We start from the raw sequence: 18,641 nt of genomic DNA, 5'->3' as shown, positions 1-18,641 counted from the left end.
ATGGTGGAAACAGGATCCCAATAACATGACACATACTGTGGTTGAGTAAACCTAATAAAGCTTGCTTGACTTCCCTGATCATATCTTACATTGGAAAAGAGAGACAAGAGAGCGAGTTCCCAGATTCTATACTGAATAGTTTAGTAATTTCACCTAATTTTAACCTCTTGCACTTTAAATGCTCTTGAACTTCTGCTTTAGTAAAATCAGATGACATTCAGTGCACTCAGTGGGGAACATCATTACTGCTGAGCGAAGCTGGCCTGCGCAATTTTTCAGCTTTAACTCAGCAGGTGCACTGTCATCAGTGAAAGAAAGCTGAATCAGATCTAAAGTGAAATTCTGTTAAAATTCACTCTTCAGTTATTCTGTACCTCAGCTTTTGCTTAACATTTAATGACCACTGAGTCGGTGCGAATTGCCATGATCAAGGCAAATTCTTTCAGATGATGTCAATACAATGTGTCGTCCTGCTGTATCTAGAATCCGCAGCAGAATATCCACCTTAAACTGTCATTCACAATTTAGTCTTAGTAACGCAGCATAATGGCAGCAGAAAAATTAGACCATGAACAAGAATTGGGTTCAGAACAAGAGGACTGTGAAGCAAAGTTATAGGACGACTGTGTCTACCCTGACTGTAGCAAGAAAGTATTACATTATCTCAGAGGCAAACACATGCAGACATATACAGCTGCATCTCAAAAATTTAAAAGTTCATTTTCTTCCGTAATTTAATTCAAAAAGTGAAACTTTCATATATTCTACATTCATTACACATTAAGTGAAATATATCTTCATGATTACTCTAGTATCTCCATACAGGAATGTTTCAAACACCTGAGCCTTTAATCTCTCAGTCTGGTTCTGGTGCTTACAATGAACTTTTCCATGATATTCAAATTTTTTGAGCATGTTGTAGTGAACAACGTTGTGGATTTGTGCATTTTATATTGAATAAATTTGGAGCTACTCTAAATTCCTTTCTCCTCCCCAGAGAAGAAGGGGAGGGGTCAAAGTTGCTTTCTCTAAGTGCTATCCCGACCATAAAACTGGCACCTTTTTGATTCCGAAGCTGACAGCAGGGCCTGACTGTTAAACTGACAAAGGGACACGAACCAGCCATTGGCATTTCCCTAAACAGCCTATCAAAACTGGCCCCCCACACACGTTTCCGTGGCAACTGACCTTATTCTTGGTTTATTACCACATCAAAAAGGAAAACCCCTATCTCACCCAAGTGTGACATGGTCCAGACGCCAAACTTTGGATGACAAAGGACTGCAGTCTCCAAAGATTCAAAGCATTTAATTAAGTTTAATTAAATCTTTAGTTACCTGGTTACGTTTGCCTCTATTTGAGTAGTTATGTAAACTGTTGTTGCTATCTGTTGTTGATATTAGTGCTGAAAAGAAGTTACTTTTCAGCAGTTAGTTTATTTTCAGCAAGACACTCCTTCATCTAATGTAATCAATGCTTGTTCATAATACTTTCCTACAAAATTCCTTTAGAAATGATGACAAAGGAATGTTTTACTATACTCTTAACTGCTGGCTTGAATTTAAGGATGAATCAACAAAAATTCCTCGGTTCCTAAGGAGAGATGATCTTTGATTTAATCCAAGCTTTCCTCATGTAACCTGAGCTCCCCCAAGTGGACGAAATAAGTATTACATGCCCTCGTCGGAAATGCCGTTAAATGTATAAATATCCTGACCAATAATGTGACAATTGTTTCCTGTTACCAAATGCCTAGAACAGTACAACCGTCTGACCATTGAGGTTCGGTTGTGGAAAATATTTGATTATAATACGTGCAAATAGATTTCTTTTCTTTAAACATTAAGTTTAGAGAGGCAGTCCCTTAGGAAACCTGAGACGCCCCCTGGGGAACCACGCCCCAGGCAACAAAAGAGCGACACGCGACCTCGCTTCGTGCTTCTCTTCGCTGTTGGCTTTCTTCCACTCTGCTCTGCTCGCTGGACGCTTCGGCACGCACGTGGCGTGCCTCGCCAGGCAACGCCCAGACTCGGCCAGCGAAACAGGCCCTTTTGTTCGCCTGAAGCTACACACCTGAAGTGCCGCGACATCGATCTGCCTTCAGTTTGTTTTATTTTCTTTATTTCTTTTGTTTGTTAAAGTTATCAGTCCATTAAGTTACACTGCCTTTTTTGTCGAGCCAACTTCACCGAGGTCAGACCAAGCCACGTGGTCTCGCCAGCTACAACGAAGGAAACCTGAAAACAGCCGAATTGCCAGACGGAGGAGGCGTTTTCAATCAGACACGGAGAACCCCGGAGAATCCCTAGCAAAAAGCCAGGATCGGCAGCTAGTGGGACCCGTGCAACAGGCCAAAGCAGATGGTCGACAAGCAGTAAGACTCAACACACGTTCTGTGATCAGATGTCCATTGTAACTCCTAAATTATAGCATTAGTTTACTTTCATTAGCTCTTCTATGCCGTATGAGTCCAATGCTTCCCACAATCGAACCTCCAGGCTCATTGTTAAGCAAATGTTTATGTTCCCTGTATCCAACCATTTTTTTATCACCTTAGTTAGAGAATAAATTCACTGTAATATAATCAAGAGCTGTGTGTGTTGCCTATTTATAGTTCCTGCCAAGAGAATTGACCCTTTAGATATGAGACTGACTGACTGATTTAAGATAATTGAGCGATTATTAACTAACTGATCACTAGTAATAATTGTATAATTATTCAAAACTACCTAGAGGTCCGGAGACTCTAGGATTATAACAACTCCGGTGGTGCCCTTAACGAGGAAAATCTTGATTTTATGAATCTTCAATTATGAATTCATAATTGGGTATCAATTCTCATAAATTTATTAAAATGCATAACTAAAAATAAATTTTTAGGTCTGCTACAATGTATATGCCCAATTATCACATCATTGACTGTTGATTGATTGATTTGAAGAGCAGTTGATCCACTCAAACTGTAGGATGACATTCTGGTATTCATGTTAGCTTAGCCAAAATGTTTGTAAGCATGCCTAATACATAATGCAATCCACTACTACTTAAAACGTAATTGTCAACATTTTATTTTATGGGTGTGTAATTTTTTTATCATTTCCATTAAGTTTCCTGGAACAATATAATGTAGTACTTATTAAGGGGGAAAACAGGAATGTACTTGTTACATTTAAAAAAGTTAATACTTTGCTGTTCATTTATTATCGGAAACCTTTTTCTTCATACTCAGGGCTCTAAACTAACCTTTTTCCCAAGGAGCACGTGGGCTCCTAAATGAAAAAGAAAGAAAAAAAAACTTAGGAGCACAGTGAAAAATGTTCACGTAAGACAGAGTTTATTAACAGGGAATTTATTACATAAACAAAATTATAAACGCAACACTTTTGTTTTTGCCCCTATTCATCATGAGCTGAACTTGATGATCTAAGACTTTCTCTATGTACACAAAAGGCCTATTTCTCTCAAATATTGTTCACAAATCTGTCAAAATCTGTGTCGCAAGTTTTGAGTGAGCGTGCAGTTGGCATGCTGACTGCAGGAATGTCCACCAGAGCTGTTGCCCGTGAACTGAATGTTAATTTCTATACTATAAGCCGTCTCCAAAGGCGTTTCAGAGAAATTGGCAGGACGTCTAACTAGGGCTGGATGATTAAGCAAAGGCTGCGATTACACTCTGGTCACATGACACGCCAGAGTAAACCAGTCTGCAGAGGAATCATCATCTTTGCATGTTATGCTGCACCTTGACTTGTTGTAGAATGGCCTTAAGCTTGACAGAAGCTGACACTACAGAAACTTTAATGTCACACAGGGAATGAAAGTAGCAACCGCGGGTAACTTGGTGGTGGTGGGGGAAATCGGCAGGCCATTCGCTGCTTTGATGGACAGGAAAAGTGCACAACAGAAAGACACGTGGAGTAAGGTAAGCGTATTGTGGCGATCGCGCCAGTGTCAGACACACAGCCACCAGCTCAGGAAATATCTGTGAAACGGCGTTTCAAACCAAACTCCAAACTTTCAAACCAAACTCCAAAAGAGGCTGTCCCAAGTTACAGCCTGGTTACAGCCACTCCGCTGCTTACTAGCATTAGAGGCCGTGGGGGTGGGGGACTCCAGTGTTGTCGGAGAATTACTAAGCTGGTCTATTAAACACGAGAGGTGTCACTTTTGAAATGAACCTCAAACTGAATGCTTTTTTTGTTTGCTTACTGGGATATAGAAAAGGAGGTTTTTGATGAGAGATGGACTTTTGCAGAGATTTGAACTGCGATAAGGACGCATTCATTTGTGATTGAACTGTGGGTTTTGCATTGTAAGTGAATAAATAAAGTTTATTTATTTAGCACCTTTCACAGATAAAAATCACAATGTGCTTCACAACAATATCTAATACAATACAAAGTAAAATACAATGCATAAGAAAATTTAATACAAATGGAAAATATAGAACAAAACCATAAAATCCCCACGTCTAACTAAAAGCCTGCTTGAACAGCAGCGTCTTCAGTTGCTTTTTAAAAGAATCAACAGAATTCACAAAACGTAGAAAGGTGCCACTGCTTGGAATGAATGATTCCCTCTGGTTTTAAAATGAGCCTAGGGAACCACTAACAACCTCTGACCTGATGACCTCAAACTACAGGTCGGAGTATGAAGCTGTATCAATTCAAAGAGATGTAGGGAGGAACTTGACCGTGCAGGGCTCTAAAAGTAAGGACCAGGATTTTAAATTCAATTCTATACTGGACTGGTAACCACTGAAGTACTGCTAAAATAGGTGTTGTTTAGAGTGGTACTTATTGCAGAATCAAGAACAACACCTAAGCTCCTGAGGCTCAGCTGGACAGACGAGCCTAAGTCACCAATATGCCGTTTAATCTGAGGGATTCTACTTTCAGGGGAAATAATCAGTGTTTCTGTTTTCTCTGAGTTCAGAAGCAGGAAGTTGTCACATAACCATTGTTTAATACTGGTCAAGCAGTTAGTTAAAGAAGACAATTTATGGAACTCAGTTTCCTTGAACGAGCAGTACAGTTGAATATCATCCGCATACAGATGGTAAGATATGTCACTGAATTGACTAATTATCTGTCCTAGAGGATATATATACAAAAGGAACGGGAAGGGGTACCCCACACGACATCCCTGCAGTTTCAGACATGATCTGATTTACACAAACACTAAAACTTCTACCAGAAAGGAAGGATGAAAACCATTTTAAAAATGATCCAGACATCCCAACCAGATCATGGAGTCTATTTATTATAATATTATGATCAGCAGTATCGAAAGCAGATGAAAGGTCCAAGACAACCAAAACTGTGTAAACTGAGTCAGCTGACATCAGAATGTCACTAGAAACTTTAAGTAATGCAGTTTCTGTGGAATGCTTTTTAAAGAAACCAGACTGGAATTTGTCAAACAGCTTGTGATTCTCTAAGAAAAGGGTAAGTTGCTCTGCTACAACTTTTTCTAGACATGAATGGAAGTTTGGATATTGGCCTGTAGCTCCTGGGTTGTAATGGATCCAAACTGGGCTTTTTAAGTACAGGCTTAACAATAGCATGTTTAAAAAAAACTAGGAACACCACCAGTTAAAAGTAAAGTATTAAGCAACTCCACAGTAGGCCAATGGAATCAAACGCTTGTACAAATAGCACAGAAGAGAGAACATCCATAGGACAAGATGAGGGTTTCAATGTATGTAGCAGAGAGGTGATGTCATGTAATGTCACAGGTTTAAAAGAGGAGAAGAATGAGCAGGAGACAGGTCACATGCAGAGTTCTGAGAAAGTGATGGTGAGATGTTTGTCCTAACATCTCTGATCTTACTTACAAGGAAGTGAAGGAATTCATTACAGTCTGATTTAGAGGACACAGTTGCTTGAGGGGCAGAAGGAGAAACAATTGCATTTAGTGTCAAACAAGATTGTTGGATTTAGATTTTAGATTAGAGGATATAAACTGAGAAAAGCGAGTTAGCATCTCATTTAAGGCAACCCTTAGTTCTCTCAGATGAAGCCTATGAACCTCAACTTTAGAAGATTTACATAGACGTTCAAGTTTTTTTACAATTTCTCCTAAAACTCTGGATTGTTTCATCAACCCAAGGACAAGATAATTTATGGGAGACAATGTTTGATTTCACTGGTGCCACTTTATCTAAAGTAGCTAAACACTGATTATTAAAAGACTGAATAAAAATATCTGCATCACTGCATCCCATCAGTGAACATGGGTCAAACAAGGCAGAGAACCTCTCTGCAGCATCATGATTAATAATCCGCTTCTGGGGCCGTATTACAGAAGGTTCCTATCTTAAGTCTTAAGGTTAAGACAGGAAGTGTCTAAGATGGGATATTTCTCAATTTGGTATTAAAGAAACAAGTCCTAACTAACTTTATATGGAAGACTTAATTGGACTTTAATATTTGTAACCCACAGAAGACAATCTACAAATATGTACAATGATGTGCAAATATTTCACTATCTGCAAATGTGTATTTCTACATCTGTGATGTGTAAAATCATATCCACAAAAATACAGGGTGATGTGTACACACATCTGTTTTTACACATTTGCAGATTACTTCGTGTGAATTTGTGAGTCATGTTACATTTGTAACTTCCTTTTTATACATTTGTGTAATTATGTCCTATGTGTACTGTGGAGATCTGTAAAAAAAAAATATATACACAAATATCACACGATTTGCAAATACACACAAATCTGTACAAAGATCTTTTTATTTCACATACAAAGTGTGATTTACGCATTTGTGGATCCATTTCTACAGAAAAAACTGTTTTTACACATTTGCGAATTGCTTCCTGTCAATTTAAAGGTCACGTGACATTTGTCATTACACGTAACAAGCTTATATTAAATCATTTAGTTCACCTGGAGAGGTTTTATGATTTTCACAATAATTGGTTATTCCCTCTACAAGTGGAATTAGCATGCCAATCTCTTATATAGCCTCCATTTACCGCAGTCCGCTGATCAGTTAACATTTAGGTAACATTATATAGGGATAAAATCAGTAGGCTAGGATAGTTTGACAGATCAGTGCAGAAAAATCATTATCTTAACATTAGTGACAGTAAACCATGGGGTCACCAGTGTTGGGCAGTAACGTGTTACTGTAATATTACTTTTCCCAGTAACTAGTAGTGTAACTAATTACTTTTCTAAAACAGCAGCAGCGGCCAAGCCAAACACAGGCGCCACTTTGTCAAAAAAGTTGATTCAAGTGTTTTCAGGAGCGTACCAGGGAGCATTGAGCTCTTCCTGTATAACACACTGAGGTGACTTAGTTTTTCTTGTGGTCTGGAGGCAGGCCGACCTGATCTCGTATTATTATAATTGATATTTCTTCTCCACCATTACTCATAATAATAATTCATGTATCACCTAATTTCATCATAACACAGGCCTGGCCTACAAGAAAGAACAGTGTATGTTTAATCTAATATTTTGTTTGTCATACTATAAACCGATTTGCTGCTTGCATTTATTTATTGCATTTTATCAGACTACAACGAGGACCACAATGGAAATAAGTTTGTAACTTTCTTGTGTTATCCTCGACAGTACTGATGAATATATGTCACTGCGATGGCATCTTGTTATGTATTTATTTTTGCTATGGTCTAAAATCAAAAGGTCTGTTTTGAATAATACAGAAGGTAAAAATCTTAAAAATTAATCGCATATTAAAATCGCAGTTGCAATATTGGTTAAAAAAAATTGCAATTACATTCTTTTCTAAAAATTTTCAGCCCAACATCTGACTGGCCTCACAACCGCAGACCACGTGTAACCACACCAGCTCAGGACATCAACATCCAGCATCTTCACCTCCAAGATCGTCTGAGACCAGCCTCCCGGACAGCTGCTGCAACAATCGGTTTGCATAACCAAAGAATTTCTGCACAGTCAGGAACCGTCTCAGGGAAGCTCATCTGCATGCTTGTCGTCCTTATCGGGCTATCGACCTGACTGCTGTTCGTCGTCGTAACCAACTTGAGTGGGCAAATGCTCACATTCGATGGCGTCTGGCACTTTGGAAAGGTGTTCTCTTCACAGATGAATCCCGGTTTTCACTGTACAGGGCAGATGGCAGACAGCGACACCAGATACTGACTGGTTTCTGGACCCCCCAATACAGTGAAACTGCACATTTTCGAGTGGCCTTTTATTTTGGCCAGCCTAAGACACACCTGTGCAATTCCTGTGCTGTCTGATCAGCATCTTGATATGCCACACCTGTGAGGTGGATGGATTATCTCAGCAAAGGAGCTCACTAACACAGATTTTCACAGATTTGTGAACAATATTTCCCTTTTGTGTACATAGAGAAAGTCTTAGATCTTTGAGTTCAGCTCATGATGAATGGGGGCAAAAACAAAAGTGTTGGGTTTATAATTTTGTTCAATGTATTTGTTTGTACTGTGTTTAAGCTCATTCTCCTTGTGTGGAATTATATGGGTGGGCTGCCCAGGTATATTAATGGCCGTCCAAGAACATTTAGCGACCAATTTTAGTATTTTGAACTCGGGAGTTATTTATTAAGTTACAAGATGTTGACACACTGGATATTTTACATGCAGAACTAAAAGGAAAGCAGATTAAATTAGTGAGTTAACACTAAGGACCTTGAAATGCTTTTTACGGAGCCACTCCTTCGTTTCCCGAGCGGTGTGTTTGGGATCATTGTCATGCTGGAAGACCCAGCCACGTTCCATCTTCAAGGCTCTCACTGATGGAAGGAGGTTTTGGCTTAAAATCTCACGATACATGGCCCTGTTCACAGATCAGTTTTCCTGTCCCCTTTGCAGAAAACAGCCCCAAAGCATGAGGTTTCCTCCCCCATGCTTCACAGTAGGTATGGTGTTCTTGGGATGCAACTCTGCATTCTTCTTCCTCCAAACATGATGAGTTGAGTAAAAAGTTCTATTTTGGTTTCATCTGACCACATGATATTCTCCCAATCCTCTTCTGGATCATCCATATGCTCTCTGGCAAACTTCAGACGGGCCTGGACATGTACTGGCTTAAGCAGGGGGACACGCCTGGCACTGCAGGATTTGAGTCCCTCTCGGCATAGTGTGTTACTGATGGTAGCCTTTGTTACTTTGGTCCCAGCTCTCTGCAGGTCATTCATCAGGTCCCTCCGTGTAGTTCTGGGATTTTTGCTGACCGTTCTCATGATCATTTTGACCCCACGGGACGAGATCTTGCATGGAGCCCCAGATCGAGGGAGATTATCAATGGTCTTGTATGTCTTCCATTTTCTTACAATTGCTCCCACAGTTGATTTATTCACACTGACCTGCTTGCCTCTTGTAGATTCACTCTTCCCAGCCTGCTGCAGGTCTACAATTTTCTCCCTGGTGTCCTTCGACAGCTCTTTGGTCTTGGCCATGGTTGAGTTTGGAGTCTGACTGTTTGAGGCTGTGGACAGGTGTCTTTTATACAGATAACGAGTTCAAACAGGTGCCATTAATACAGGTAACGAGTAACTTCTTAAAGAAGAAGTTACAGGTCTGTGAGAGCCAGAAATCTTGCTTGTTTGTGGGTGACCAAATACTTATACTGATTTCCTGGATTTTTTCCCCCTCATTTTGTCTCTCATAGTTGAAGTGTACCTACGATGAAAATTACAGACCTCTCATCTTTCTAAGTAGGAGAACTTGCACAATCAGTGGCTGACTAAATACTTTTTGGCCCCACTGTATACCCCAATAACATCGAGGAATGTGGGATTACTGCTAACTTCACAATATTTATAACAATATCTTTAGTAAATTAGATGTAAAACAGAACAAGGGGAACATGTTGCACTCAGGAGGAGGCGGCTAGAAGGAGCACATATTGGCACACTGGCATCGTGCCTCTGGCTAAATCTACATCTGTCCATTGCAGAAACTCTATCCACAACCTGGAGGAGGAACTACTATAAATTAGTGTATTAGTATATTGTAACACTAAATAAAAAGTATAATGTTATCTTTATAATTTAATATAATTGTATACTATCACTTATACTAGGAAAGCATTAATTCCAGTTACAACAGTTTCATTTTTGTGGCCTACATAGTGGTTAGTCTCTAACTCGCTATTGCTGTGATTCGTCAGTTCACAAAAAGTGACAATGACGAGCTCAACGGCTTTAGATAAAGTTGGGGGTGGAAGACTGAGGAAGTTTGTGGTCTTTACTCCCACACTGTCCTCTTAAAATAATTTTTCCACTCTGCACATATCTATGTTTTGGGGCATTTATCAGTGCACAGCATGAACATGCAAAAAATTTGCATTGAAATGATGCATTAAAAAGTTACAGGTTACCAGTAAATAACAATCCAGCCTGAGTGGAATAGAGGAGACCAGCATCAGCATCCAATCTGCCTAAAATACAAGAGGAAGAAGCATCCTTGGCAGCCTGAGTTTGTTTTTGTTTCATTAAACTGATCCAGTTTGATTAATTGAGTTTTAGCAACTTGAAGAGTTTTTGGATTAATGAACACTTCCCTCCACCTTCCTTCTGAATGTGTGACCCTGAAGAGAAAGACAATACATTTTCTGAAAAGGCGCCACTTGATATTTAGCTACGGGAAAGAGAGGGGTTCAAATCCCACGAATTCAGATAAGAGTAAGACATTTCAATGCTATAAATTCAGTGGAATTTGACGTTCATAATTAGGTATGATCGAAACTTTGTGTTCATAGAACATTAACTCTGCCATGCACACCACCACCACAACACCTTATGATGGACATCACTCAGGCATCGCGTAAGATAGCATACTCCACCCTCCCACCCAAAGCTTTTCTCAGAATAAAAGGAGTAGGTGGAGTGTCATTTTAATTTAAGTACAACCACCAACCTACAATACCTCCATCACTGCTGACACTCTGCATCATTACGGCAACATTTCCACGTCCTTCTGATAAACACCAATATCAATAACTAATTTTTCAGTCAGGTCATAGGATTTTCTCTGACTTTAAAATGTTTTAAAACAACAAGATGCTTTTTGGATTCAAACTCAAAACCCACCTGGCCAGTTTCCCCTCTCTGTATGTGCGTCCCCAGGGGTGTCTGTGTTTCTGCAGTGGCCACACGTCCGGCAGCCAGAGAGTTAATGATCCCTCCATTAAATCCCCCTCTGCACACGCTGGCTCGCTCTCCCGACAGTAATAACACTTTCCATAGAAACACGTATTATTACCTAAAGAGAGAGGGAAGAAAGGTACCTGTGAAAATAAGTCCACTTGACCATGTCTTCTTGAAAGAGATGCAAACACAGATCAAAATGAGTGACCGAGTGTGAGAACAGTGAAGAAATGTCAACACAATTGCCTCAAACACACACACAGGCTGAACTGACTATTTGCATGTTTACATATGCCTCACATCCACAACATCTGATAGTCCAAGGTTATTTCATGTCATCATTACTTTTCAGCACATTGTATACAAACAAACTGGATTTTAACCCACAAACACATGATTACAGGCAGGGCGCAGCAACACGTTTTTTTCTTCTTCACAGTGAGTTGATGTGATCTGGGTCTGCGTTTCAAAGTCCGTTCTTAAACCAGACCCGGCTCAGTCTGATCATATCAGCTAAGAGTTGGCTTTAGGAAACACAGTAATCCTGGTTTAGTGTGTTAGACTTATTCAAGACGGGCTTTTTACAATAAATCCTGCCTTTCTATGCCACCTGTCCTGGGGGAACAAGCTCTTTTTGTTTAGCTATGAGCAGAGGAAAAGTCTGCTAGCCGCTAGGAAAATTTATGCAGTGTAAGATGCTGTAGGCTTAAGCCAATGATGGGGACTAGCAAGTTATAACCTGTGGGGTCATGTTGGCTCGAGTTATACTAAACATTACATTTACATTAACTCATTTGGCAGACGCTTTTATCCAAAGCGACTTACATTTGAGGAACAACATACAAGCATCAACAGAGCATCAATTACAGATCTACAACTGACAAAACATACTAGTAAGAGCAGCAATAAAATACTAGTAAGAGCTCACAGTACATATCACATCAATGGGGTAGATACCTAGGGAAGGAAGATCATTGTAGGGGATAGAAGAAGAAGAGCACAGGAAGTGCATGTTAGGGGTTAGGAGTTAGAGGTGTTATAAGAGGAAGTGTTCTCGGAAGAGATGAGTTTTCAAGAGCTTCTTGAAGTTAGAGAGGGACGCCCCTGCTCTGATGGCGTGTGTTAGCTCGTTCCACCATCGTGGTGTCACAGATGAGAATAGCTGGGACTGGGATTGCTTTATGTGAAGGGATGGCAGAGCCAGGCGGCGTTCGTTGGAGGAGCGTAGCAGCCGAGAAGGAACGTAAGTTTGTATTATGGAGTTTAGGTAGATGGGTGCAGACCCAGTAGTCACTCTGTATGCAAGCATTAGTGACTTGAATTTGATTCTGGAGGCCACGGGGAGGCAGTGGAGGTCACTGAGTAATGGTCACTGCTGCATTCTGCGATTTGTAAGGGTTTCACCGCACAAGCTGGAAGACCTGCTAGGAGGGCATTGCAATAGTCAATGCGAGAGATAACCATGGCCTGTACCGGAAGCTGGGTGGCGTATTGAGTGAGGTAGAGCCTGATTTTCCTTATGTTGTATAGAGCAAAGTGGCATGACCGAGAGACAGCAGCAACATGGTCTGAAAAGGACAGCTGGTCATCAATCATGACACCCAGGTTTCTCACCACCTTGGCTGGAGTCATGGTTGCGGAGTCAATTTGTAGTTTGATGTTATGGTGGATAGATTGCTTGGCTGGAATGACCAAGAGTTCAGTCTTAGAGAGGTTTAGTTGAAGGTGTCAAGCCTTCATCCATACAGATATGTCCGATAGACAGTCCGTGATCCGCGCCGAGACAGTGGGATCGCCTGGCGGGAAGGATAGGTAGAGTTGTGTGTCGTCTGCGTAGCAGTGGTAAGAGAAGCCGTGCAAGCGAATGATCGGCCCCAGTGAGGTGGTGTAAATTGAGAAGAGAAGGGGCCCAAGCACTGAGCCTTGGGGCACCCCTGTGGAGAGGCAGTGAGAGGAGGATAATTGTCCTTGCCACAAAACATTGTAGGAACGCCCCGAGAGGTAGGATTCGAACCACAGGAGTGCTTTACTCGAGATGCCCATTACTGAGAGAGCGGATAGCAGGATCCTGTGGTTGACTGTGTCAAAGGCAGCTGATAGGTCAAGCAGGATAAGAACCGAGGATTGGGCTGCAGCTTTAGCTGACCTTAGGGCTTCTGTTACAGACAGAAGAGCCGTTTCAGTAGAGTGGGCACTCTTAAAAACCAGACTGATATGGATCTAGGAGGTCATTCCCTGAGAGGAATTCTGAGACCTGTTTGAATACTGCCCGTTTAATAGTTTTGGATAAAAAAAGGTAGAAGAGACACTGGTCAATAGTTCTCAACTTGAGTTGTGTCAAGTGAGGGCTTTTTGAGCAAGGGTGTAACCCGAGCCCTTTTGAAAGTGGTTGGGAAGGTTCCTGAAGCCAGAGAAGTATTTATCACGTGAGTGATTGTTGGGACCACAGTAGGAGATATCAAAATTGTAGCATAGCTACAGTGGCTGACACAGGACAAAAGATGGAGTCATCTGAGACAGCAGAGAGTAGCCACTCAAGGAATGAGGTTTCTTTAGATAGATATATTAAGAAATTAAATGTACTTAATTATTCAGTAAAACCACATGTTATTACAAGGTACAAGGACATTATTAAACATGCCACAGCCTGGCTGAGAGTGAGTTTGGGCTTTTAGAGAAGGGTCCGGCTGTGGCCTGTAGACCAGCGGGCGAGGCTTGAGCATCCACTTAAACATCTGGGGCCATATTACATGGAGTTCCTATCTTAAGTCTTAAGTTAAGATAGGAAGAGTCTAAGATAGGATTTTTCCCAATTTGGTGTTACAGAAACAAACCCTAACTAACACTAGGAATCACATCTTATCTTACTTCCTCCTATCTTATCTCAGGTTAGGAAATCCTAAATAGTCAATCCATCGGTTATCAACTTAAATGTCTGTTACCTAGCAACTGATGCCACTTTTCTCATCTCGCCGAGTTAAACGGCTTTTAATCGCTGTTTTTTGGTAGTTTTTTTTAATGAAACATACACTGAAAATGGAGCAGAAATAACTATCACTGGACTTCAAGTCAGATGACTTAGAGGTATTGGTAACCTCCATCGAGAAATCCAAATTTACATAAAGCTTATTTTGGGAGATTAAAGATAGAGAGTGGGCTAAAAAGGCGGACACAGTCACCGCCGCATAGGCCATCTGGCGGCCAGTGGAGCGTTGATGCTGTCAAAAAGCAAATAAGTCCATTTACAAGTGATATGAAGAGAAAGGCAACTGTTGTGTCCAAAGAGCAGAGGAAAACCGGTGGTGGCTCCTCCTGTGCTCCCTCACTTACCCCGGCAGAAACCCATCTTCTCTGGAAAGTTAAAAACAAATAAATTAATTATATAGTCTGCGGGCTAACGTCATCATGTTTGTCATGTATTTCTTGAATTTAATGATCTCCTATTAAAGACTTTCATTTGGATCCTTTTGTTACATCAAGCCTTTACATAATGAGACATCACCAACTGCCTTTCTACTAATGATTGGTAGAATCAATTAATAAATTTGATTTTGTAAAAGCAATAAAAGAGCAGCCATGTGGATTAAACACTTAAGTTATTAAACACTACCTGGTGGAAAAATAAAGTTAGAAGAGTTTAACAGTTACGCTAAAGTTAGGAGAGTTTAGTTCGGATGCTTGTGAAATACATATTTCCTATCTAGTTAGGAAAGGAATATTGACTTAGGAACTGTTAATCTGTTTAGGGATTTTTCCTAAATCAGTTCCTAACCCTCATTACCATGGTTACCAAGCAGCTAGGACAGGATCTGCCAGTTAGGAAGTTTCTGTCCGGCCCCTGAACTCTTAGGCCCAGATCAGACAGAAAGTGCTTTGCAGGTTTGAAAACACGAGACGCACAGCAACGCCTTTTTTGGTTGAATTTAGAAAAGAGCAGTGCGTTGGTTTTTTTTTTATTATGTCGCTAGGCAACCACCAAATCAGCTTCTTGTCTGTCTAATCAAAGATTAAAGCGCCAGCGATCTGTAATCTTTGGTTTGCTGCTAAGTAATAATGGTCATATTAACAGAAATTTGATCACAACTCAGGTCTGTATCTTTTGTTGCTAAAAACATCTGCTTTAATAAAATAGACAAACGGTGGGTGCTTGCTCTGGCATTGTTTGAGGGTGAGAGGTGTACCCAAAGGAGACTGGGAAATGGAGATCTCTAAGGGTACATGAGACCCTCAGAAGGAGGAGACACCGCTGGTAGTACTACCAGCTGGTCCAGTAGCTTCGTCTTAATGATGGTTGGTTCAAGGCATATTTTAAGATGAGCCGGGCCCAGTTTGTTGCAGTCTCCTAACAATCCAAGCAACTGTAAACTTCCGTCACCACAACTGAGGGCCTGTCTCAATTCATTTGATTGGACAATGGGAAAAAACACAAATGACATTGCTTTTCAAATTGACAGGGCGCTTTTCTGCTCAGAGTTGAATTTTTTTCAACTCTGTGCGCTAAGAACGCACCTTCGAAAACGCTTAGACGCAGCAGGCACCCAAAACGCGAGGTGCCCATGGCGCATAAACAGCGTGCGAAATGCTCACTACCAATAGAATACAATTTTTTTTAAAAGACGCCTCACTGCAAAAAACACGTTATGTCTGATCCGGGCCTTAATGGACTAATGGAGGGCCATGATATCACTATTGGATATAAGTCAAAGTTCATTAGAAAAGAAGGCAATATGCCAAAAATGCAAAGATAATGATTCTTTGTTAGTGCCTCAGTATTTCCCACAGGAGACTATGGTGTGTGGGCCTTGAACCCTCTCACTGAGGGGTCCGGGGCATGCCCCCTCGTAAGAAAGTTTTGTAAATTTTTAAGTTAAATGCATTAATTTGGTGCAAAATTAAGAGGCCATCTATGATGAACTTGGTACGCTTGTAAACAATGTTGTGCTCTAATAAACTATTTGATCATAAACCCATTGTATAGCTATAAATGGTGATGACACATCAACAAAAGTCAACAAATTTATTTAATGTTTTCCCAAAAACCCTGAATCAAAGAATAGTAGAATAAGTAATTCCCCTAACATTTTATTGTTGTTGTTTTTTTTGTTTTATTGGACACATGTAATATGTTTTATATTTTCTGTGAATATAATCCAATTAATCTCATTTCCATGCTGTATAGACACCTTATTTTGAAAACTGGGCTTTGTGTGTATCCTCACGCTAAATTCATTAAGTCCAACCAGAGTCAGAACTTGATAAATAATGTTGTATGTGGTTCTTGTATCGCGTAACATGAAGACTTCACAGCCTCTCTTCAGGTAGGACTCTCACACTGCAACACTTGTCTTTGTAAAGAAAGAAACTGACAGGATAAAGTCGCTAACCTGCCTGTCTGCTCACACTGGTCCGTTACAGTGGATTTACCATGAAGGCTTTAATACGTGTGCACTCCAAATGTATGCGTGGCTAGCTTAATTGCCTTCTCACAAACGAGTGACAGAAACAGGCTGTTAACGTACCGTGAGAAAAGTTGTTGTCTGGAGTCGGAGGCCAAAATGTCTGAGTGTGCGAGCTTACAGTAGCGTGGAGCAGCGCCCACAAAACACCCGTTAGAGGTCTGTAATATATTATGAGATGTAAATTTTTGTCTCGTTAATTAATGGGAAACACTGGTGCCTGCTTACCATTGATGAATTATTAGAACTCTCATTTTGTACGTCCATGCTGCTTACTATGACAACATACACTGGGACTGTTTTAATACCACCAGCTAATACTAATATTATGAAGCTTCCTGTTACTCTATTTTGTATAAATGAAGATTGGAGTGGAAGTTTAAAAGTGTTTCCAGGCCTTCGTGACAGCATGACATTTATGTAGTATTAACAGCAGAAATTTGCAATATTTATATGTTTTCATGTCAATTTGTTGTTTGTTTAAATTGGAAACAAGAACAAATTGAGCAAGTTAAGACTTGCTTATTCATTTCACTCTATAAGGAAATGCTGAATGGACCAATCCCACTGAAAGCAGACACTGCTTGTGGGGACGCAGCTTGAGGTGCTACAGGCTGCAGCCGGAACTTTTTGTTTTACAGAGGAGAGAGGGAACACTGCTTTAAAGGAAAGCGGTGCGCTGGGTTTATAACGCAAAAGAGAGCATCACTGCGATACAGAATGAGGCACAATAATCGTTCTATCTCAGTTATCTTGTTTTCATAATTAATGGAAGCCAAAGTTTTTGAATTGTATCCACGTGGCTGAAATGCACTTATTAGATTAGACTTTAGATAATGGCGTCAGCTAAATAAATGTAATGTAAAACACCACTCAAGTTCCTTATGAGCTGTAATAATTTAACATTCAAAATATAGTATAGTATATAACACATCAGCCCTGCAATGTTGAGTCAAGATAATGATAATTTATGAGGCTGTTTGTGGTGCTATTAAGTAAAGATCTCATAAAGACTCCATTAATCAGTTTGTGGAAAACAAATAAAATTTTTTATTTGATTCACCTCCATTGTGGTTTTACTGTGGTGAAGGCAAAAATCACTTTGTCAGATATTTCATCAAAACTTGACTAGACTACACATGACTTGATGCATCTACGAGTGAAGTTTTTTTTACATTTTATTTAAGACTTCTGTTGAGAACTTAATGACACATCTGTGTAACTGCCTATGCCACTGTTATAGTGGGTGTTATTCTGTCAACCTGCTGTAAACCACAATTGCAAAAGGAAGAGATGAGTCAAATCATGTTGAATGCTGCTTGGCGGTAAGTGATGGCTTGACTGGCCTGAACAGCTGGTTGTACTTTTAGACTTTTGTGATTTGCAGTGTGACAATCTCAATTGTGACATAACCGGGCCAACAACAGAGGAAGTGACATGGGGCAGCAAAGATCCACAGTGGCATGTTGACCTTTACGTTTAAAAGTGACCGACATAGCTACAGCTGCCATCTGTTTATCATGACACCATTACTATATGTTCAAATGAGGGGAAACACTGAATTTACTGGGGTGTGAGGTCTCCACACCCGCCTACCGAGTACAAAGTGAACCGGTTTGCCAGGACACACCGTTCCAACTGACGAAGCCAGCGGCTCCAAATCCATTCACTTCAGTAAGGACTATGTTAATGTTCATGAAACCTCGCCAGTTAATTTTCACTGCATACAATGACATGAAATAACTAGGGGAGCAACTAACAGGTGTTTTCATTATTGATTAATCTGACATTATTCTACATAATCAATTAATTAAAGGGCTGTAACATGAGTCAGTGTCAGCTGGGGCCACAGGACAAGTATTAATGTCACACTAGAAACATACTCTGTTAGTAAGTAAAAGTCCTGCATTGAAGATTTTACTAAAGTAAAAATATGTAAGTATAACCAAGAAAATGTACTAAAGTATTAAAAATTAAAGCACTCAATGCAGGAAAAAAGTCCCTTGTGACTGCTTTACTGTTACCTGATCGATCATTAGATTATTATTACTGATGCATTAGTAAT

General features: G+C 40.2%; 1 protein-coding gene across 2 annotated transcripts in view; it reads right to left on the bottom strand.

The window, feature by feature from the left end:
• Window positions 1-18,641, bottom strand: part of fam20b (FAM20B glycosaminoglycan xylosylkinase) — a 32,739-nt gene that overhangs the window by 8,007 nt on the left and 6,091 nt on the right. For both annotated transcript variants that reach the window (XM_038716383.1, XM_038716382.1), the window contains exon 6: window positions 11,064-11,235. In XM_038716383.1, the coding sequence (XP_038572311.1) occupies window positions 11,064-11,235 (172 nt within the window). The remainder of the gene's footprint in view (window positions 1-11,063; window positions 11,236-18,641) is intronic.

This window comes from Micropterus salmoides, unplaced genomic scaffold (assembly GCF_014851395.1).
Source record: "Micropterus salmoides isolate LMB-PRFRI ecotype aquatic unplaced genomic scaffold, ASM1485139v1 Ms_hic_scaffold_13, whole genome shotgun sequence".
Lineage (NCBI taxonomy): Eukaryota > Metazoa > Chordata > Actinopteri > Centrarchiformes > Centrarchidae > Micropterus > Micropterus salmoides.
This window is presented reverse-complemented; position numbering and strand designations above follow the sequence as displayed.